At 45.9% G+C, this 23,752-nt stretch overlaps 1 protein-coding gene across 1 annotated transcript in view; it reads right to left on the bottom strand.

Annotated features, from left to right (window-relative positions):
• The window catches only part of TGM5 (transglutaminase 5), a 49,105-nt gene that overhangs the window by 7,609 nt on the left and 17,744 nt on the right, over positions 1-23,752 (bottom strand). Inside the window, 3 exon segments of the mRNA XM_007467561.1 lie at positions 487-618; positions 9,035-9,219; positions 9,791-9,919. Coding sequence (XP_007467623.1) covers positions 487-618; positions 9,035-9,219; positions 9,791-9,919 — 446 coding nt within the window.

Here is a 23,752-nt window from a genome sequence, read left to right as displayed (position 1 = left end):
CGCTCTTCCTCCTGTGAGCCTCAACTTGCCCGGAAAAGAGCTTTCCTCTCTTTGTAAATAAGAGTGAAGGTTTCCAGAGCCAACGGAAGTTAAAAACCCTTCGCTCTCTCTCAAAGAGACCCTTGTAGCCCTTTCCTGTATGTGCTGCTGACTCACAGAAGCAGTCACAGAGGCAGAAGTTTTTTGTGTCCAGAGGTGAGACTTCAGGCCCTCTTGTGGTCAGAGCCACAGGCTGAGTATTAAATGAAGGACGTGACAAAGGGGAAAGCTCCCCCAGGGCAGAGAGCTCTTGTGATGTGACAATTCTAGACTCAGAAAATCATCGTATTTGTGTTCAGCTGCCTCCCAGCCTTCGGGCTGGGGCTAGCAAGCCCTGGGGCTGGTGAAAATGGGGGTGAGGCATGAGAGGGCAGCAGGCTCATAGGTACAGTCGTGCCCTGCTTCCTGCTGGTAGGGTTTGCCCTAGAAAGAGAAGGTGTCTCTCACCAGACACTGGCCTTCTTCTTACTCTCCAAAGTCCTGCCTGTGTTGTCATAATACTCATCTACGATCAGGTTTCCGTCTGTGTTGTGGCCAGAGTCAAAGTTGGTGATTACTTGGGTGGGGATCCCCAGGCACCTCATCACTGTAGAAAGGACAGAAAAATCTCCTGTGGGCTGTGGATTCCTGGACTTAACTCCCTTAGGCTCAGGGAAATCATGCATTTGGCAGGCAGGAAGCTGTCTGGGGCACTGGGTTGACGACACTTCCAACTTCCCTCCCCACCTTCCTGAGCTCCTCTCCCTGGGGCTCCACACAAAGGTTAGGCAGCTGGTTGCTCAGACAAGCACTGCCAGGGCCAATAGAGGGTCTAGCAAGTGTTGGGTTCCCCTGCCCCAGCCAGCAGGGTGGGAGGGCCATGCCTCCTTTGGCAAAGACTCAGCAGCTTGACTTGCCTCACTTCTCTCCTGGCCATAAATCTCTATCTTCAAACCAAACTGTGGAATTTTTTTCACTCCTGTGGTAAGGAGTAAGACCATCAGATTCTTAGGCAAAGAGCTCGTCCTCTTGGATTCCCCCTTCTCTATGGGTGTACTGACTTGGAAGCTTATTGAGGAAAGTATTACAGATCCAGACAGGAAGGGAAGGAAACTGTAACAAAAGCCTAGGAAAGTGAGAGTCTGTACCTAATGGAGAAATTCTTGAAAGGAGGTAGAATGTTGTCTTTATTCCTGAGGGGCCATCCCTTTCCTTTGCCAGCCAGCTTCTTTTCTTTGCCCTCTGCCATATTTTTCGTGATTCTGCACTCTTTTAAGAATAGCAATATCCCCCGGCCCATCCCACCACCAATCTCCTGGGGATCCTGTCCCCTCGAGTCCAATGGTGACAGTCCACCTAATTCAGTAATAATGATAATGAAAACAGCAGTGTCTGCCAGCCAGGCATGATGCTAAATGTTTCACATGTACTATGCTCAGGACAGCTCTACACGGAAGCTGCTGTTATTATCCCTGTTTTACAGATGAAGAATCAGAGGCTAAGAAAAGTTTTGCTACCTTGACTAAAGCCACACAGCTAGGAAGCGGCAGAGCTACCACTCAAATCCTGGTTTCACTGCTAAGCTTGTCGCCAATTCTGAGCCTACCTCCCACAGGTGCACACAGTTCAGCATTCTAGTATTTTCCCCTTATTATACAACCCACCCATTTTTCCATGTTATCAAATATTTTCCAAAAGCAAGATTTCTAGCAGAGGTTAATTTTTTTACAAAGTCAAGAAATTTAACATGGATTTAATAGTATAAAATCCATCTTCGCATTTTCCCAAATGTCTTTTATATCTGTTTTTTGCCCCCCTGTCCAGAATCCAATCAGAATACGTGCATTGCATTTGCTTATATCTTTCCAGTTCCTTCTAAACCAAAAGAATCTCCTTTCATCTAGAACAGTCTTTTAATAATTTAGGTCACTTGATTAGTAGAAGGCCCCATATTCTGGATTTGCCTAATTGATTCTTCTTGGTTAATTTCAGAGTTAACATTTTTGACAAGAATACTGCATAGGTGATGTTGTGTAAATCCCTCTGAATCACATCAGAAGGCATAGGCTGTCCATTTGTTATAGTAATGGGGGCCTAATGGGGGCCTAATGGGGGCATTTAACTATTTGATTAAGGTCAGCTTAATGCCCGATGGAAGTATCCTTTCCCTGTCATTTAACAAGCAATCACTAGCGTGAAATATGCTGCTCCCTAACAATCTTTCACCAAGTAATTTTAGCATCCTTGATGATCCTTGCCTGAATTAATTATTATACTGGTGGTACCAAAATGATTATATTCTAACACTATCATTTCTTCTACCTGTATTAGCTGGCATTCTTCTATAAAGAAAAGCATTTCAATCCCCCTCTCCCATTTTTTGGTATTGTTATGGGTTCATGTATTTCTTTTTTTCACTTCAGCAGAGGTTATTTTTAGACATTTGCTTGGTTTCTAATTTTTCCCCTGTTGTAAATAATACTGTGATGGACATCTCTGTAGATCAATTTCTACTTTTCCCCCTTTGGTACAGATTCCAAGAGGTAAAATGACTGAGTCAAAAAATACAGATATTTCTAAGGGTTCTTCACAAATACTACTGTCATTGTAAAATGTTTATAAGTTTTAGTTTAGATACTTATTTATATTAAGCATTTATTTGATTATAGATTTTAGTTTAGGGTCCTTCTTATACTTTGGCACAAAGCCCTTCCAGGCTGGGGTGGGGACACATCCCTGGATGCAGAGAAGCCCAAAGGGGGAGCATGCATTTCCTTGGAACGGCAGGTCTGCACAGGTCTGCAAGGAATGGAGGGCAGGAAGTGAGCAGAGCTGACAGTGAATTGTAGGTGGAGGTGACACAGGACCGCCTCGGAGGGGAGGGTGAAGGTGGGAAAAGCTGCCACTGAAGGAGCATGAGATAGGAGTGAGGCGAGAGCATGCAAGTGACTCAGGAGCATTGCGTGGGCACATTTATGTTAAGATTACAGTCAGGAGGGTGTATAACACTTATGGTAATAAGAGCACATGCCAAGGAGGGGTGGGCAGGGAGAGCAAGGAGCAAACCTCCATTCTTCACCATGATTGATGAATTCATGAAGTGCCAGTGGTGTTGTCAACTCCTGCTAGACATGGCGGGATGGGCACTTTTCCACCTGAGCACAGGTCATTGGTCTCATGGCGCTCTGAGTTCTCTACTAGACATGGTACATGGTGTGTGTGATAGTCAGCTTTATCGTTATATAACCATTAACAATACAAGGCCGGCCTGTATTGCAGAAACGTAGTGCATCATTGCTGGATGGGTGAATGAATGTCTTGAATCTTCTGTCTATTCTGGTGATTTCTGACTTCAGCACAGCACTGTCACTGTGTGCTGTGCTGTGGTTACCAAGCTTGATTGTCTGTAGAGCATAAGCTTTGAGTGGTTCTCACCATTTCCTCATCGTGCCTTGTGAGAGGACTGGGATAGGGGACAACAGCTGTCGCAGTGAGGCAACAGAGGGACAAGAATTGTTTCTTACATAAGGGGAAGGCCAAGGCTGTAGCTCCGGTATCACACAAAGGGAGCTGACAGCATTCAGATCTGCACAGTTGTGCACATACATGTTTCACGGGGTTTTGCCCCCTCTGTCCTGCTTTCTCTGTACCCCTGCAAAGAGCTCCTCCTGTCTTGTGGCTTCATCTCTCACTCCTTGCCCACGACTCCTGAATTTGAATCTTGAGCCTACATGAACACCTTGCCATCACTAAGCACATCCCCAACCGAGCTTGTCTTTCATTCTTTCCAAGCTTCCTCGCCAGTCAATGACGTCATCATCCTCATAGGTGCCAGGCATGGTGCCAAGCACTGCACAGGCATAATCACACTTAATCCTCTCCACAGCAATCCTCTCCTTATCCCACCTTTGAAGAGGAAAAACCTGAAGTTTAGAGGTTGAGGTCACATGGCAGGAAGAGGAGAGCCAGGGCAGGATTTAAACCCACATTTCTCTGATCTCAAAACCCCTCAGGCTTTTAACTACAAGCCACACCACTGCAACTTCACTAGACATCCCAGCAACGCTGGGAAGGCATCATTCTCAATGCGCCTTCCTCTGTGAAGTTTTCACTGACTACTCCATGCCACACTAATCTCCCTTCCCATGCTCTCACTTGATTCCAGTCACCAATGCCACACATTTTATCAATGCATGAAGCTCTCTATGATCTCATATATTTATCTTATCTTGTCAGCCAGATTACAAATCCCCCTAGAGTAGGGCTCAGATCAAATACTTTTCTTGCGTTTCTTCATTCCTAGCACAGTGCTGCCCAGAGTAGATGCTCATTAAATTCATGTTGAAGTGAGTTTTCTTTAACCTCACTTCTGCAGACTATCAGTCCTGATGCCTCAGTTTGACATGAGACTCACGTGACTCTTTCATGGATAATTCTGTGGGAGCTGAGTCCCTCGTAAAAGAGAAACCCTTATGGGGTGTGTGTGTTTGTATGTGTGCACACACATGCATGCACATTCACACAGTTGTACATGGACAAAGGTGGACAAGATCTCAGAGTCAGGAAAAGGACTGCAGAGTTCCTAAGGTATATTACACCACACCACACTCCTGGCTTTAACTACTATGTCTCTTCACTCAGCCATTCAGCACTCATTCAAATGAACTTATTTACAAAACAAAAATAGACTCACAGACAGAGAAAACAAACTTATGGTTACCAAAGGGGAAAGGGAGGGAGAGGAATAAATTAGGAGTTTGGGATTAACAGATTCATACTACTATATATAAAATAGATAACCAACAAGGACCTACTGTATAGCACAGGGAACGCTACTCAATATCTTGCAGTAATCTATAAGGGAAAAGAATCTGAAAAAGAATATATATATGTATAACTGAATCACTTTGCTGTATACCTGAAACTAACACAACATTGTAAACCAACTACACTTCAATTTAACAAAAGCAGTATTGGGACTTCCCTTGGTGGCGCAGTGGTTAAGAATCTGCCTGCCAATGCAGGGGAAATGGGTTTGAGCCCTTGTCCGGGAAGATCCCACATGCCATGGAGCAACTAAGCCCATGTGCCACAACTACTGAGCCAGCGCTCTACAGCCCACAAGCCACAACTACTGAGCCCACATGCCACAACTACTGAAGCCTGTGTGGCGGTATCAGGCTAATTGTGTAATAGCTATAACACTCATGTCAATCTCAGCATGTGCCAGACATTTTCCCAAGTGCTTGCCACATGTTAACCCACCACCCTGCAAGGGAACATTCCATACAGTCCTTGATGTCTCATAAATCAGTGGGGAATAACAGTAGATTCATACTTAAGCCAAAGGTTGAGGCAAAATAATGTGCCAGGACCTTGGCTGGGGTTCCATCTTTGAGAAGGAAGGGCTCAGTAAAAACAATGAGGACTAGAGTTATTGTATTGAAATGAAGATAATGAGACACTTCATAGAGACCACTATACAACTGAGTGAGAAGAAATCTTAGATGACTTCTAACCCAAGGGTGTTCACAATGGTTTTAACCAGAGGACTCTACATGTGAGCCAGATCATTGGGAATCCAGTATGTAAAAGATGTACATGTGGGGTAGTTTTGGGTGCCCTAAGCACACAGCCTCCTCATCTCCCAGGCTATTTCCCACCACCCTCCTCTGGGGCTCTGGGTCCAGGACCCTACTTTACAGAGGAGGGGATGATGCCCATAGGCCTGCTCAGAATCCCAACCCTCAAGCCCAAGTCACAGCTGCCCCCCCCACCCCCTGCAGCTGTGGGCAGGGACAGACCAGACACATCCCCAGGATGCCTGGCTTTTCTTTTTTAAACAATTTTATTGAGATACAATCCACATGTCACAAAATTTACCCTTTTAAAGTGTACAATTCAGTGGTGTGTAATATATTCACAGGTTGTGTAACAATCTCCACTGTCTAATCCCAGACCATTTCATCACCTCAGAAAGACACTCCATGCCCGCTAGCAGTCACTTCCCATTCTCCTGTCCCCCCAGCCCTAGGCAACCATGAATCCACTCTCTGTCTGTATAAATTGGCCTATTCTGGGAATTTCACATATATGGAATCATATAGTACCATAGGTGGCTTTTTGACGCCTGGTTTTGGGGAGAATTTTCAGGCAACAGAACATCACTGTCCCTTCTGTTCCCTTGTTACAGAGCAAGGCATCCAGGCTGCTTCATAGACCTCAGGGCTGAGGGGTCTGACGATGTCACAAGGAGTGGACGGCCAGGACAGGAAAAGCCTAATGACTGAGAGAGACCTATGGAGCAGTCAGACAAGAGCACTGGAAGGAGGGTAGGTCAGGGATTTCTCTGAAATTCCCGAAGTAACAGCCAAGTAAATTGATGTCAAGGAAACATCTGTCCAAAAAATTATAATCGTATCTTTGATGCATGGGAAATCTCCTTTTTGTGATTTTTCTTTAGGAAGCTTGAAGTCAATATGCTGATGTTATTAAAACAGGTAATACAGGGAGGAAGAGCTGCAGAGGGGAGAATGCACTTCTGAGTCAGACTGGAGTCACGTGGTCACCTTAAGCCTCAGTTTTCTCATCTGTAAATTGTAATTAATGATATCTACTTTGCAGATGGTTGTGAGCATTGTAAAGTACCCAGCATGTGCCTTAAGCACAGGGGATGCTGGCTAAATGGCAGCTGCTAGCATCGTTCATGCAGAAGTATAGTCTAGTGGTTACAGCCAGCCAGACCTCAATGTGAGACTAGCCCTGCCACTCAATTTCCTCATCTGTAAAATGGAGATAATGATAGAACCTACCTCTAAAAGTCTTCTGGGGAATCAAACAAGGTGATCCTAATTAGAACTTACTGAATTCTCACTGTAGCCAGGCATTATTCTAAGCACTCTCCGTGTATGAACTCAGTCAATCCTTTCAATAATCCGACGAGGTAGGTACTATTAATTTCCCCATCATATGTCTGAGGAGACTGAGGTACAAGTTAAATGACTTGCCCAGGGTTACCCAGACAATTAATGGTAGTGCTGGTATTTGAACCCAAGCTTCACCATTACGCTAGGCTGTCAAGGTTTTAGCACAATGCCTGGCACCAAGGAAGTCCCCAGTGTCAGCTATTGTGATTGCTAAAGAATAACAATAATAATAATTTTTAACAACATGCTTTGGCAACTGTATTGGATTAAGGAGTTTGACTAAATCCTTGACTTTTAGTGGAGGATTGAGGCTGGGTCTTTATAACCAAGATTATTAGAAGCACAGTGCCTAGCATAAGGACTCAGTATGTGTTGTTGGATGAATGAATGAGTTTTCCAAACTGATAGACATATTTATTAATGTACAACATGGTGGCCCTGTTGGGGAAGGCTGGTATTGATTGAGCTGCAGGTGGACCCGGCCACGTTTGACCCACTTTGCCCAAACCTTTGCTTCCTAGGTCACTAAAGCACCGTGATTCTCATAAACATTTTAATTGGTCTGCTCTCATACCATAATCTCCATTCACTGGCTCCATCTCTCTCACTAACCAGTTCCAGACAACCACACCCAAACCCCTGACCCTCTCCTTCTACACACACGGGCCTGGCCCATTAGACTCTCTGGCTCTTCCAGGCCCAGGAAGGCTCCCTCTCTATCATATACAGGCTTGATCCATTCTCTGCCTTCAGTCTTACGCCTGATCCCTGGATGACTCAGACATCCCAGTTCACCCAAATGTCTGTGACTCTGGGCATCAAAGCTGTCGAATTCCTGGTTTCTTACCCCTGGGCAATCCAGGCATCCAACTCCAGATGGGGCTGTGCAGCTGCAGAGGAGTAGCTCCCCCTCGCCAACCCATATGAAGTCATCCTGTGTGGGTGCTGACAGAAACCTCCTGGTGCCCTTGGACAGGGGGCTGGCATCTGCTTCTTAGCAGCCTGGGGCTCCACAGGCTTCCTGCGAGATCCTGGAGATGGGTCCAGTGCGCGTGCGTGCACACACATGCACACTGCACCAGCCTTTGCATATTAGGGAATTTCTACACAAAAGGCCTGAGCCCTCAATAAACACCAAGTTGCGGGCAGATCTGGCTTCCCTGGATTAGACTAGAGAGTCTTGTGAGAAAAAGCCATACTTGACCTCTTTGCCCAGCCAACAAGAATAACTAACTTCCTGATTGTGGCGCCAGGGAGGTACATAGATACGCCTGCCAGAATGCGGAGAGCCGGCCTAGGCCTGGGGGCAGGGTGAGGATCAGAAGCAAGTGTGGCCCCGAGTGAAGCAGAAAGCCTCCTCTTGCCGCCTGCAGTACATAACTCATTTCCAGGTGTGCCTTCCCTCAACAGTCTCCTCCCCTGCCTTCAACTTGCTCTGCTTGTCACCAGCAAACCAATTTCCAGTTGCCCTCTTTCCCAGTACCAATTTTTAAGCTTTTCTTCTACTAATGTAGCATTCATTCCCTCTCTGAGAAGCTGATCTCTCTTGGTCCCCCTTTCCCTGACTCCCTGGGCTGAATCAGGCCGCCAGGCCCTCTGAACATGTGACAACTCTAGATTCAAGGTCATTGTTCTTCGTCTGCCATCTTGCTCTGGCCCCTGTGGCCCATACCTCTGCTCAGACACACCTTTCCCTCCCATGTATGCGTCTTCATCAAGCCCATTCTCTGTGCTCAGAAAGGACACTAACCAGTTTGTAAGTTTTCTAATTACTTGGCCTTTCACCTCATTCCTGGCTGGGAATTGTCCTGGACAATTCCCAGCCAGGCTCTTAAGAGGATTCTGTTAGGTTTGTCCAAGTTTAAAAGAAGGGAAGGGCGCTGGGTTCTGAGAAGTGTGTGGTTTCCCCCTCAGAACCACCCTCTGAAATGAGCTCAGATATGTGAAGCCTGAGGTCACTGATGAGATGTTTTGCTTCCTTGCAAATGTCCCTTGGTGGGAACTGTGTGAGATTTCTGGGACAAGGATGGTTCAGAGGGTTGCGACATGAGCCATTGTATTTTTTTGTCTTTCCGTGGGGCCCTTCCCACTCCCTCCCTGTGCACATGACAGCGGCAAAGACCCAGCACTGCCCGTAGCACGCTGGCTGGCAGACTGTGGCATGCCACTGCTTTAGGATGGCCACGCTGCCCGTCCATTCCACGGGGTTGATGCCGTCTGAGTAATTCTCTCTCCAGTCTCCATTGAGCACCTCACGGTCATCGTTGCTGTTGATCTGAATAGAAGCCATATGTAGAAGCATTAGAAGCAGCCTTTTCCTCAACGAGATGTGAGGTGTGGGTTGCCTTTGCAAGGGCCTGGACCCTGGGCCTGAGATGCAGGAGGCTTTGATCTCATTTTACCTGCTGGAGAAGGAGTGAGGGTGGGAAGCCAGCTATTCTGACTTGTGTACCACTGTTAATTAGTTTATTATTCTGTTTCTACCCACCCTCTTAACCCCTCCATCCCCCATCCCTGCAAAGCCAGAGCTTGGCTCTAAGAGCAGAAATTTAGAAACAACGAGACCATTTCCCAAACCAGAGCTACACTTAGTCTTTCCCAAAAAATGCAGTTTGGAATTAATGAAGGTGATGGCCCACACCCAGCTCTTTCAGAGCTCAGTTGAGAAAACCTGTTACCCACATTCTTTCATCAGTCTCATCAAAAATGGCTTTGCTGGAGGGCCTCTGCCTCTCGACTCTTCATTCCCTCACTGCAGGGGCAACCGTGAGTGGGCAGGGCTCCCCTGCACAGCTTCTGCCCTCCCTGGACATGCCCTGGGTGGGCAGAAAGAGACCCAGCCTCACCATGGCACACACCACTCTGCTAATGTGGATGGGGCTGCCCCACAGGGCGTAGTCTGTGGCTGGGTCAATCTGGAAGTTCAGGCTCTTGTCTAGCAGCTCCAGGCAGATGTCTATGATATTCTCTTCCAACTGCGAGAGGAGATGCAGAGAGGCAAGGTGCCCAGACTTGGCACACGTGATATGAAAAGAAATGCATGACCCACCCCTCCCAGCTGTCTAATGGAGTGTGTTTGTGGAATACAAGCCCATTTGGAAGGAAACTATGTCTAGCAGCGCAGCTATGGACTGCCCTGCCTCTGGGGCAGGTACAGGGTCTCAAAGCTCTGGGGTCACAACTCACCCAGTTTGTAGGTCTTGCCTCTTAAATTCCTGTAGTTTTTCCCAATGAGTCTGACTGGCTGAACCATCTGTTTCTCCCTCTTCTCCCCTTTAATCCCACACTCATGGAGCTCCTAGGATGTTCTTGCTAAAGCCACGTTGCCTCATCCTCCACCCGCACCTGCTGACCCAGCTCATCACTGGCAGCTAGTGCTGGGGTGATGGCCCTGACTTGCCATGGCACCTGTGATCCAGTGGGGCTTTGGATTGACTAATAGCATGTGAGTTGTGGAAAATTTTTACCGAAGGCAGGCTGACTCCGTATCCTTCCGGCTTGTCATGAACGCCACTTCCTCTGAGGCTTTCCGTGAGCCAGGTTTTTCTCCACGGCCCTGGCCACATCTCTTACTCATCAGGCTCAGTTACAATGCGGTAGCCAAGGTCTGTCCTGCCTGCCTGACTGTATGCGTGTTTCTCTCCAGTTGTTCTCACAACTCTACCCCCAGACCTGGCACAGTGCCCAGCACATAGTAGTGACTCTGTGCATCTTTGTTGAATGAGAGTAAATGACAGTGTTCCATTTATTCCCGTGGTACACTGGGCAATAATCAGGATTCGGAGGCTTCTCTGATCCATTATCCCCAGGGGACAGTTTGATCGGCTCACTTTTCTGCTTTAAAATGTTCAACGGCTCCTGTGGCCTACAGGATCAAAGCTGTAACCTCCTCTACAAGGTGCATAAGACGCTACCTGATCTGGCCCCCTTCTACCTCTCCAGCCTCATGTCTCAGTAACCCCCCGCCGCCACACCTTTTTTTGCTCCAGCAACACCAGATTCCTTGTAACCCCTGCAGCAGGCCAGACCCTTTCTCACCTTTGTGTCTTTGCCCATGCTTCCCTCTGACTGGGATATTCTCCCCCTCCTTCACTTGGCTAACTCAGTTCAAGCACCCCCTCTCCCAGGAAACTTCCCTGGCACCCCCATGCCCAACCGAGTGCTCTTCCTCCAGGCTCCCAGAACACCCTCTGCCTGGCACTCAATCTTTACATACCCCACTGCGTAATAAGCGGCCTGCTTATGTGACCAAGTCCCCACTTTACTGTGGGCTCAGGGACAGTGTTTCATTCATTTTCATGCTTCTGGCACCCAGTGCCTTGCCTAGCACTGAGCAGGCATTCAATATACGTTCACTGAAGAAGAGAGAGAGAGAGAGAAGAACCCAGGGCTCAGAAGGCATCAACTCCTCACTTCCAGGATCCCCATCTGCCCATGGTGAGTGAGGAGCTGGGGATGTCAGTTGGGACCAGTTGAGGCTGCCATGTCTCATCTTGACTATAGCCACCCCAGGGGCCGAGGCTAGGCATGATGCTACATGTGTTGGAGTTCTATTTGGGCAAGTCCAGGAGAGGGACCCATATTAAACTGATACAAACTCTACAAGCCCCGTCTCAGGATTTTCCAGCCAACACCCCTTCTGAGCAGCCAGAGCTGGCCCTCTCCCCTGCTACCCCAAGAGTGTTTTTGTGCTGGGGCTCAGCCTTAAGAATCCTTTCCCTGGCCGGACAGTGGGCTTCCTGCTGTCGGCTGAGCTTTCAGCGAGAGGCAGGCTTTCAGTAACGCAGGAGTTGCAGAGCATTGCAGTTAATACGATGCTATTTTTACAAATAAAATCGCATGTTTTAGAATATGCATAGAAAACAAAATGTAGAGGAACATACATTTTGCTGATGACAATTCTTAGAAAGACCTTCATATTCTAGGCACCTATTTTTGTAATGTTTCTCTATAAAGTTTTTAAAGCAATTATGTATTACTTCTTAAAAATTTTATACCAATTTTATTTTTTTATTGTAATATAGTTGGTTTACAATGTTACGTTAATTTCAGGTGTACAGCACAGTGATTCAGTTATATATATGTATATATCCTTTTTCAGATTCTTTTCCCTTATAGGTTATAAATTAGGAGCTTGGGATTAATATATACACACTGCTATATATAAAATAGGTAACCAACAAGGACCTACTACATAGCACAGGGAACTATACTCAATATTTTGTAATAACCTATAAGGGAAAAGAATATGTATTACTTTTTAAATTTTTTTGCCTGTGCCCCGTGGTATGTGGGGTCTTATTTCCCTGACGAGAGATGGAACCCGTGCCCCCTGCAGTGGAAGCATGGAATCTTAGCCTGAATCTTAGCCTGCTTCCTGGTGTGGTTCCTGCTGGGTTCCTCATACCCTTTGTGGTTCATGCTGGGTTCTCATCCCCATTGTGATGTGGGCCCTCTGGTTTGAGGTGGTTCATGTTGTGTCCCTCAAATTTTTTGTGATGTGGGCCCTCTTGTGTAGGGTGGTTCCTGCTGGGTTCCCATCCCCTTTGTGTGTGGGCCCTCTGGTTTGAGTTGGTTCCTGTTGGGTTGATCACCTTTTATAATGTGGGCCCCTTGGTGTGAGGTGGATCCTGCTGGGTTCCTCACACCCTTTGTGATATGGGCCCTCTGCTTTGAGGTGGTCCCTGTTTGGTAGCTCACCTTCATGTGATGTGGGCCCTCTTGTATGAAGTGGTTCCTGCTGGTTTCCTCATCCCCTTTGTATTGTGGCCCCATTGGTGTGAGGTGGTTCCTGCTCAGTTTCCATCTCCTTTGTGATGTGGGCACTCTGGTGTGAGGTGTTGGCTGTTGGTTACCTCACCTTTCTATGATTTGGGCCCTCTTGTGTGAGGTGGTTCCTGCTGGGTTCCTCATACCCTTTGTGATGTGGGCCCTCTGGTGTGAGGTGTTCCCTGTTGGGTACCTCACCTTCCTGGGATCTGGGCCCTCTTGTGTGAAGTCGTTCCTGCTGGGTTCCCATCCCCTTTGTGATGTGGGCCCTCTGGTTTGAGATGGTTCCTCTTGGGTTCCTCACCTTTTTATGATGTGGGCTCTGTGGTGTGATGTGAATCCTGCTGGGTTACTCATCCCCTTTGTGATGTGGGCCATCTGTTGTGAAGTGGTTCCTGCTTTCTTGCTCATCCCCTTTGTGATGTCGGCCCTGTGGTGTGAGGTGCTTCCTGCTGGGTTCCTCATATTTTTTGTGTTGTGGACCCTCTTGAGTGAGGTGGTTCCTGCTGGGTTCCCATTCCCTTTGTGATGTGGGCCCTCTGGTGTGAGGTGATTCCTGTTGGCTTCTTCATCCCATTTGTTATGTGGACCCTTTGGTATGAGGTGGTTCCTACTCGGTTTCCATCCCCTTTGTGATGTGTGCACTCTGGTGTGAGGTGTTTCCTATTGGGTTCCTCACCTTTCAGTGATATGGGCCTCCTTGTGTGAGGTGGTTCCTGCTGGGTTCCTCATACACTTTGGGATGTGTGCCCTCTTCCTGCTGGGTCCTCATCCCCATTGTGATGTGCGCACTCTGGTTTGAGGTGGTCGCTGTTGGGTACCTCACCTTTCTGTGATGCGGGCCCTCTTGTGTGAGTTGGTTCCTGCTTTGTAGGTCATCCCCTTTGTGATGTGGGCGCTCTGGTGTGAGGTGCTTCCTGCTGGGTTCCTCATATCTTTTGTGATGTGGGGCTTTTGGTGGTAGGTAGTTCCTACTGGGTTCCTATGCCCTTTGTGATATGGGCCCTCTGGTTTGAGGTGGTTGCTGTTGGGTTCCTCACCTTTTTATGATGTGGGCCGTTTGGTGTGAGGTGGTTCCTGCTGGGTTCCCCATACCCTTTGTGATGTGGGCCCTCTGGTGTGAAGTGGTTCTTACTTTATTGCTTTTCTGCTTTGTGAAGAGGGCGCTCTGGTGTGAGGTGCTTCATGCTGGGTTTCTCATATCCTTTGTGATGTGTGCTCTTTGGTGAGAGGTAGTTCCTACTGGGTTCCCATCCCCTCTGTGATGTGGGCCCTCTGGTTTGAGGTGGTTCCTATTGGGTTCGTCACCTTTTTATGATGTGGGCCCTTTGGTGTGATGTGGTTCCTGCTGCGTTACTCATTCCTTTTGTTATGTGGGCCCTGTGCTGTGAAGTGTTTTCTGCTTTGTTGCTCATCCTGTTGTGATGGCGGCCCTGTGGTGTGAGGTGCTTCCTGCTGGGTTCCTCATACCTTTGTGTTGTGGGACCTCTTATGTGAGCTGGTTCCTGCTGGGTTCCCATCCCCTTTGTGTTGTGGGCCCTCTCGTGTGAGGTGGTGCCTGCTGAGTTCCAAACTCCTTTATGATGTGGGCCCTCTGATTTGAGTTGGCTCCTGTTGGGTTGATTACCTTTTTATAATGTGGGCCCTTTGGTGTGTGGTGCATCCTGCTGGGTACCTCGCACCCTTTGTGATGTGGGCCCTCTGGTTTGAGGTGGTCCCTGTTGGGTAGCTCACCTTCCTGTGATGTGGGCCCTCTTGTGTGAAGTGTTCCCTGCTGTGTTGCTCATCCCCTTTGTGAAGCGGGCTCTCTGGTGTGAGGTGCTTCCTGCTGGTTTCCTCATCCCCTTTGTGATATGGCCCCTTTAGTGTGAGGTGGTTCCTGCTCGGTTTCCGTCCCCTTTGTGTGTGGGCACTCTGGTGTGAGGTGATTGCTGTTGGGTACCTCATCTTTCTGTGATTTGGGACCTCTTGTGTGAGGTGGATCCTGCTGGGTTCCTCATACCGTTTGTGATGTGGGCCCTCAGGTGTGAGGTGCTTCCTGCTGGATTCCTCATCCCCTTTGTCATGTGGGCCCTTTGTTGTGAGAGGTTCCTGCTGGGTACCCATCCCCTTTGTGATGTGGGCACTCTGGTTTCAGGTGGTTTCTGAGGGTTCCTCACATTCTTTGTGATGCGGGCTCTATGGTGTGAAGTGGTTCCTGCTTTCTTGCTCATGCCCTTTGTGATGTGAGCCCTCTGGTGTGAGGTGGTTCCTGCTCGGTTGCCATCCACTGTGTGATATGTGCACTCTGGTGTTAGGTGTTTCCTATTGGGTTCCTCACCTTTCTGTGATATGGGATTCCTTGTGTGAGGTGGTTTCTGCTGGGTTCCTCATACCCTTTGTGATGTGTGCCCTCTGGTGTGTAATTGTTCCTGCTTTGTTGCTCATCCCCATTATGATGTGGGCCCTCTTGTTTGAGGTGGTTTCTGTTGGGATCCTCACCGTTTTATGATGTTAGCCCTATGGTGTGAGGTGGTTCCTGCTGGGATCCTCATCCCCTTTGTGATATAGGCCCTTTGGTGTGAGGTCATTTGTGCCTCGTTCCCGTAACCTTTGTGATGTGGGCCGTCTGGTGTGAGGTGGTTCATGCTGGATTCCCTTCTCCTTTGTGATGTGGGCACTCTGATTTGAGTTGGTTCCTGTTGGGTTGATCACCTTTTTATAACGTGGGCCCTTTGGTGTGAGGTGGACCCTGCTGGGTTCCTCACACCCTTTGTGATGTGGTGCCTCTGGTTTGAGGTGGTCCCTGTTGGGTAGCTCAGCTTCCTGTGATGTGGGCCCTTTTGTGTGAGGTGTTTCCTGCTTTGTTGCTCATCCCCTTTGTGATGTGGGCCCTGTTGTGTGAGGTGGTTCCTATTGAGTTCTCATCCCTTTTGTGATGTGGGCCCTCTCGTTTGAGGTGGTTCCTGTTGGGTTCCTCACCTTTTTGTGATGTAGGCCACATTGTGTGATATGGTGCCTGCTGGATTCCTCATAGCCTTTGTGATGTGGGCCCTCTGGTGTGAAATGGTTCCTGCCTTGTTGTTCTTCCCCTTCGTGATATGGGTGCTCTGGTGTGAGGTGCTTCCTGCTGGGTTCCTGATATCCTTTGTGATGTGTGCCCTTTGGTGAGGGGTAGTTCCTACTGGGTTCCTATCCCTGTTGTGTTGTGGGCCCTCTGGTATCAGGTGTTTCCTGTTGGGTTCCTCACCTTTTTATTTATTTATTTTTATTATTTATTATTTTTATTTTTAAACATCTTTATTGGAGTATAATTGCTTTACAATGGTATGTTAGTTTCAGCTTCACAACAAAATGAATTAGTTATATATATACATATGTTCCCATATCTCTTCCCGCTTGCGTCTCCCTCCCTCCCACCCTCCCTATGCCACCCCTCTAGGTGGTCACAAAGCACCGAGCTGATCTCCCTGTGCTATGCGGCTGCTTCCCACTAGCTATCTACCTTACGTTTGGTAATGTATATATGTCCATGCCTCTCTCTCGCTTTGTCACAGTTTACCCTTTCCCCTCCCCATATCCTCAAGTCCATTCTCTAGTAAGTCTGTGTCTTTATTCCTGTTTCACCCCTAGGTTCTTCATGACATTTTTTTTCTTAAATTCCATATATATGTGATAGCATACGGTATTTGTCGCTCTCTTTTTGACTTACTTCACTCTGTATGACAGACTCTAGGTCTATCCACCCCATTACAAATAGCTCAGTTTTGTTTCTTTTTATGGCTGAGTAATATTCCATTGTATATATGTGCCACATCTTCTTTATCCATTCATCCAATGATGGACACTTAGGTTGTTTCCATCTCCGGGCTATTGTAAATAGAGCTGCAATGAACATTTTGGTACATGACTGTTTTTGAATTATGTTTTTCTCAGGGTATATGCCCAGTAGTGGGATTGCTGGGTCATATGGTAGTTCTATTTGTAGTTTTTTAACGAACCTCCATACTGTTCTCCACAGTGGCTGTATCAATTTACATTCCCAGCAACAGCGTAAGAGTGTTCCCTTTTCTCCAAACCCTCTCCAGCATTTATTGTTTCTATATTTTTTGATGATGGCCATTCTGACTGGTGTGAGATGATATCTCATTGTAGTTTTGATTTGCATTTCTCTAATGATTAATGATGTTGAGCATTCTTTCATGTGTTTGTTGGCAGTCTGTATATCTTCTTTGGAGAATTGTCTGTTTAGGTCTTCTGCCCATTTTTGGATTGGGTTGTTTGTTTTTTTGTTATTCAGCTGCATGAGCTGCTTATAAATTTTGGATATTAATCATTTATCAGTTGCTTCATTTGAAAAAATTTTCTCACATTCTGAGGGTTGTCTTTTGGTCTTGTTTATGGTTTCCTTTGCTGTGCAAAAGCTTTGAAGTTTCATTAGGTCCCATTTGTTTATTTTTGTTTTTATTTCCATTCCCATTCTGAGGGCTGTCTTTTGGTCTTGTTTATGGTTTCCTTTGCTGTGCAAAAGCTTTGAAGTTTCATTAGGTCCCATTTGTTTATTTTTGTTTTTATCTCCATTACTCTAGGAGATGGGTCAAGAAGGATCTTGCTGTGATTTATGTCATAGAGTGTTCTGCCTATGTTTTCCTCTAAGAGTTTGATAGTTTCTGGCCTTACATTTAGGTCTTTAATCCATTTTGAGCTTATTTTTGTGTATGGTGTTAGGGAGTGATCTAATCTCATACTTTTACATGTACCTGTCCAGTTTTCCCAGCACCACTTATTGAAGGGGCTGTCCTTTCTCCACTGTATATTCCTGCCACCTTTATCAAAGATAAGGTGACCATATGTGCATGGGTTTATCTCTGGGCTTTCTATCCTATTCCATTGATCTATCTTTCTGTTTTTGTGCCAGTACCATACTGTCTTGATTACTGTAGCTTTGTAGTATAGTCTGAAGTCAGGCAGCCTGATTCCTCCAGCTCCATTTTTTGTTCTCAAGATTGCTTTGGCTATTCGGGGTCTTTTGTGTTTCCATACAAATTGTGAAATTTTTTGTTCTAGTTCTGTGAAAAATGCCAGTGGTAGTTTGATAGGGATTGCATTGAATCTATAGATTGCTTTGGGGAGTAGAGTCATTTTCACAATGTTGATTCTTCCAATCCAAGAACATGGTATATCTCTCCATCTGTTTGTATCATCTTTAATTTCTTTCATCAGTGTCTTATAATTTTCTGCATACAGGTCTTTTGTCTCCTTAGGTAGGTTTATTCCTAGATATTTTATTCTTTTTGTTGCAATGGTAAATGGGAGTGTTTTCTTGATTTCACTTTCAGATTTTTCATCGTTAGTATATAGGAATGCCAGAGATTTCTGTGCATTAATTTTGTATCCTGCTACTTTACCAAATTCATTGATTAGCTCTAGTAGTTTTCTGGTAGCATCTTTAGGATTCTCTATGTATAGTATCATGTCATCTGCAAACAGTGACAGCTTTACTTCTTCTTTTCCGATTTGGATTCCTTTTATTTCCTTTTCTTCTCTGATTGCTGTGGCTAAAACTTCCAAAACTATGTTGAATAAGAGTGGTGAGAGTGGGCAACCTTGTCTTGTTCCTGACCTTAGTGGAAATGCTTTCAGTTTTTCGCCATTGAGGATGATGTTGGCTGTGGGCTTGTCATATACGGCCTTTATTATATTGAGGAAAGTTCCCTCTACACCTACTTTCTGCAGGGTTTTTATCATAAATGGGTGTTGAATTTTGTCAAAAGCTTTCTCTGCATCTATTGAGATGATCATATGGTTTTTCTCCTTCAATTTGTTAATATGGTTAATCACATTGATAGATTTGCGTATATTGAAGAATCCTTGCATTCCTGGAATAAACCCCACTTGATCATGGTGTATGATCCTTTTAATGTGCTGTTGGATTCTGTTTGCTAGTATTTTGTTGAGGATTTTTGCATCTATGTTCATCAGTGATATTGGCCTGTAGTTTTCTTTCTTTGTGACATCCTTGTCTGGTTTTGGTATCAAGGTGATGGTGGCCTCGTAGAATGAGTTTGGGAGTGTTCCTCCCTCTGCTATATTTTGGAAGAGTTTGAGAAGAATAGGTGTTAGCTCTTCTCTAAATGTTTGATAGAATTCGCCTGTGAAGCCATCTGGTCCTGGGCTTTTGTTTGTTGGAAGATTTTTAATCACAGTTTCAATTTCAGTGTTTGTGATTGGTCTGTTCATATTTTCTATTTCTTCCTGATTCAGTCTTGGCAGTTTGTGCATTTCTAAGAATTTGTCCATTTCTTCCAGATTGTCCATTTTATTGGCATAGAGTTGCTTGTAGTAATCCCTCATGATTTTTTTTATTTCTGCAGTGTCAGTTGTTACTTCTCCTTTTTCATTTCTGATTCTATTGATTTGAGTCTTCTCCCTTTTTTTCTTGATGAGTCTGGCTAATGGTTTATCTATTTTGTTTATCTTCTCAAAGAACCAGCTTTTAGTTTTATTGATCTTTGCTATTGTTTCCTTCATTTCTTTTTCATTTATTTCTGATCTGATTTTTATGATTTCTTTCCTTCTGCTAACTCTGGGGTTTTTTTGTTCTTCTTTCTCTAATTGCTTGAGGTGCAAGGTTAGGTTGTTTATTCGAGATGTTTCCTGCTTCTTAAGGTGGGCTTGTATTGCTATAAACTTCCCTCTTAGAACTGCTTTTGCTGCATCCCATAGGTTTTGGGTCGTTGTATCTCCATTGTCATTTGTTTCTAGGTATTTTTTAATTTCCTCTTTGATTTCTTCAGTGATCACTTCGTTATTAAGTAGTGTATTGTTTAGCCTCCATGTGTTTGTATTTTTTACAGCTCTTTTCCTATAATTGATATCTAGTCTCATGGCGTTGTGGTCGGAAAAGATACTTGATATAATTTCAATTTTCTTAAATTTACCAAGGCTTGATTTGTGACCCAAGATATGATCTATCCTGGAGAATGTTCCATGAGCACTTGAGAAAAATGTGTATTCTGTTGTTTTTGGATGGAGTGTCCTATAAATATCAATTAAGTCCATCCTGTTTAATGTATCATTTAAAGCTTGTGTTTCCTTATTTATTTTCATTTTGGATGATCTGTCCATTGGTGAAAGTGGGGTGTTGAAGTCCCCTACTATGAATGTGTTACTGTCGATTTCCCCTTTTATGGCTGTTAGTTTTTGCCTTATGTATTGAGGTGCTCCTTTGTTGGGTGCATAAATATTTACAATTGTTATATCTTCTTCTTGGATCGATCCCTTAATCATTATGTAGTGTCCTTCTTTGTCTCTTCTGATAGTCCTTATTTTAAAGTCTATTTTGTCTGATATGAGAATTGCTACTCCAGCTTTCTTTTGGTTTCCATTTGCATGGAATATCTTTTTCCATCCCCTTACTTTCAGTCTGTATGTGTCTCTAGGTCTGAAGTGGGTCTCTTGTAGACAGCATATATATGGGTCTTGTTTTTGTATCCATTCAGCCAATCTGTGTCTTTTGGTGGGAGCATTTAGTCCATTTACATTTAAGGTAATTATCGATATGTATGTTCCTATTCCCATTTTCTAAATTGTTTTGGGTTCGTTATTATAGGACTTTTCCTTCTCTTGTGTTTTTGTCTAGAGAAGTTCCTTTAGCATTTGTTGTAAAGCTGGTTTGGTGGTGCTGAACTCTCTCAGCTTTTGCTTGTCTGTAAAGGTTTTAATTTCTCCATCAAATCTGAATGAGATCCTTGCTGGGTAGAGTAATCTTGGTTGCAGGTTTTTCTCCTTCATCACTTTCAGTATGTCCTGCCACTCCCTTCTGGCTTGTAGAGTTTCTGCTGAGAGATCAGCTGTTAACCTTATGGGGATTCCCTTGTGTGTTATTTGTTGTTTTTCCCTTGCTGCTTTTAATATGCTTTCTTTGTATTTAGTTTTTGACAGTTTGATTAATATGTGTCTTGGCGTATTTCTCCTTGAATTTATCCTGTATGGGACTCTCTGTGCTTCCTGGACTTGATTAACTATTTCCTTTCCCATATTAGGGAAGTTTTCAACTATAATCTCTTCAAATATTTTCTCAGTCCCTTTCTTTTTCTCTTCTTCTTCTGGAACCCCTATAATTCGAATGTTGGTGCGTTTAATGTTGTCCCAGAGGTCTCTGACACTGTCCTCAGTTCTTTTCATTCTTTTCTCTTTATTCTGCTCTGCAGTAGTTATTTCCACTATTTTATCTTCCAGGTCACTTATCCGTTCTTCTGCCTCATTTATTCTGCTATTGATCCCATCTAGAGTATTTTTCATTTCATTTATTGTGTTGTTCATCATTGTTTGTTTCATCTTTATTTCTTCTAGGTCCTTGTTAAATGTTTCTTGCATTTTGTCCATTCTATTTTCAAGATTTTGGATCATCTTTACTATCATTATTCTGAATTCTTTTTCAAGTAGACTGCCTATTTCCTCTTCATTTGTTATTTCTGGTGGGTTTTTATCTTGCTCCTTCATCTGTGGTGTGTTTTTCTGTCTTTTCATTTTGCTTATCTTAGTGTGTTTGGAGTCTACTTTTTGCAGGCTGCAGGTTCGTAGTTCTTGTTGTTTTTGGTTTCTGTCCCCAGTGGCTAAGGTTGGTTCAGTGGGTTGTGTAGGCTTCCTGGTGGAGGGGACTAGTGCCTGTGTTCTGGTGGATGAGGCTAGATCTTGTCTCTCTAGTGGGCAGGTCCACGTCTGGTGGTGTGTTTTGGGGTGTCTGTGGACTTATTATGATTTTAGGCAGCCTCTCTGCTAGTGGGTGGGGTTGTGTTCCTGTTTTGCTATATGGTTGGCATAGGTTGTCCAGCACTGTAGCTTGCTGGTCGTTGAGTGAAGCTGGGTGCTGGTGTTGAGATGGAGATCTCTGGGAGATTTTCGCCGTTTGATATTATGTGGGGCTGGGAGGTCTCTTCTTGACGAGTGTTCTGAAGTTGGCTCTCCCACCTCAGAGGCAGAGTCCTGACTCCTGGCTGGAGCAGCAAGAGCCTTTCATCCACTCGGCTCAGAATAAAATGATTCGTTGTCTAAAGGAGGGAAGGAAGGAAGGAAAGAAAGAAAGAAGGTAAAGTATAATAAAGTTATTAAAATTAAAATTAATTATTAAGAAAAAAATTAAAAAAAATAACAATGGACGGATAGAACCCTAGGACAAATGGTGGAAGCAAAGCTATACAGACTAGATCTCACACAGAAGCATACACATACACATTCACAAAAAGAGGAAAAGGGGAGAAAATCATAGATCTTGCTCTCGAAGCCCACCTCCTCAATTTGGGATGATTCGTTGTCTATTCATGTATTCCACAGATGCAGGGTACATCAAGTTGATTGTGGAGCTTTAATCCGCTGCTTCTGCGGCTTTTGGGAGAGATTTCCCTTTCTCTTCTTTGTTCTCACAGCTCCCAGGGGCTCAGCTTTGGATTTGACCCCGCCTGTGTGTGTAGGTCGCTGGAGGGCGTCTGTTCTTTGCTCAGACAGGACGGGGTTAAAGGAGCCGCTGATTCGGGGCCTCTGGCTCACTCAGGCCGGGGGTAGGGAGGGTCACGGAGTGCAGGGCGAGCCTGCGGCGGCAGAGGCCGGCGTGACATTGCACCAGCCTGAGGCTTGCCGTGCGTTCTCCCAGGGAAGTTGTCCCTGGATCCCGGGACCCTGGCAGTGGCGGGCTGCACAGGCTCCCCGGAAAGGGGGTGTGGATAGCGATCTGTGCTCACACACAGGCTTCTTGGTGGCGGCAGCAGCAGCCTTAGCGTCTCAAGTCTGTCTCTGGGGTCCGCGCTTTTAGCCGCGGCTCGCGCCCGTCTCTGGAGCTCCTTTAAGCAGCGTTCTTAATCCCCTCTCCTCGCGCACCAGGAAATAAAGAGGGAAGAAAAAGTCTCTTGCCTGTTTGGCAGGTCCAGACTTTTCCCCAGACTCCCTTCCGGCCAGCCGTGGCGCACTAACCCCCTGCAGGCTGTGTTCACGCCACCAACCCCAGTCCTCTCCCTGCGCTCCAACCGAAGCCCCGCCCGCTCCCGCGTGGGAGCAGACAAGCCTCTCGGGCTGATGAGTGCCGATCGGCCCTGATCCTCTGTGCTGGAATCTCTCCGCTTTGCCCTCCGCACCCCTGTTGCTGTGCTGTCTTCCACGGCTCCGAAGCTCCCCCGCTCCGCCACCCGCAGTCTCTGCCCGCGAAGGGGCTTCCTAGTGTATGGACACTTTTCCTCCTTCACAGCTCCCTCCCACTGGTGCAGGACCCGTCCCTGTCCTTTTGTCTCTGTTTATTCTTTTTTCTTTTTCCCTACCCAGGTACGTGGGGGGTTTCTTGCCTTTTGGGAGGTCTGAGGTCTTCTGCCAGCGTTCAGTAGGTGTTCTGTAGGAGTTGTTCCACGTGTAGATGTATTTCTGGTGTCTCTGTGGGGAGGAAGGTGATCTCTGCGTCTTACTGTTCCGCCATCTTCCCGGAAGTCTCCTCACCTTTTTATGATGTGGGCTCTTTGGTGTGATGTGGATCCTGCTGGGTTACTCATCCCCTTTGTGATGTGGACCCTCTGGTGTGAGGTGGTTCCTGTTAGGTTCCCCATACCCTTTTTGATGTGGGCCCTCTGGTGTGAAGTGATTCCTTCCTTGTTGCTCTTCCCCCTTGTGATGTGGGCGCTCTGGTGTGAGTTGCTTCCTGCTGGGTTCCTCATATCTTTTGTGATGTGGGCCTTTTGGTGATACGTAGTTCCTACTGGGTTCCTATACCCTTTGCTGTGGGCCCTCTGGTTTGAGGTGGTTGCTGTTGGGTTCCTCACCTTTTTATGTTGTGGGCTGTTTGGTGTGAGGTGGAGCCTGCTGAGTTACTCATCCGCTTTGTGATGTGCGCCCTCTGGTGTGAGGTGGTTCCTGCTGGGTTCCCCATACCCTTTGTGATGTGGGGCCCTCTAGTGTGAAGTGGTTCTTCCTTTGTTTCTTTTCTGCTTTGTGATGCGGGCCCTCTAGTGTGAGGTGCTTCCTGCTGTTTTCCTCATACCTTTGTGTTGTGGGCCCTCTTGTGTGAGGTGATTCCTGCT

The sequence above is a fragment of the Lipotes vexillifer genome, unplaced genomic scaffold (genome assembly GCF_000442215.2).
Source record: "Lipotes vexillifer unplaced genomic scaffold, Lipotes_vexillifer_v1.1 scaffold722, whole genome shotgun sequence".
Lineage (NCBI taxonomy): Eukaryota > Metazoa > Chordata > Mammalia > Artiodactyla > Lipotidae > Lipotes > Lipotes vexillifer.
The sequence above is the reverse complement of the archived record's forward strand: the minus strand, read 5'-3'. Positions and strand labels throughout refer to the sequence as shown.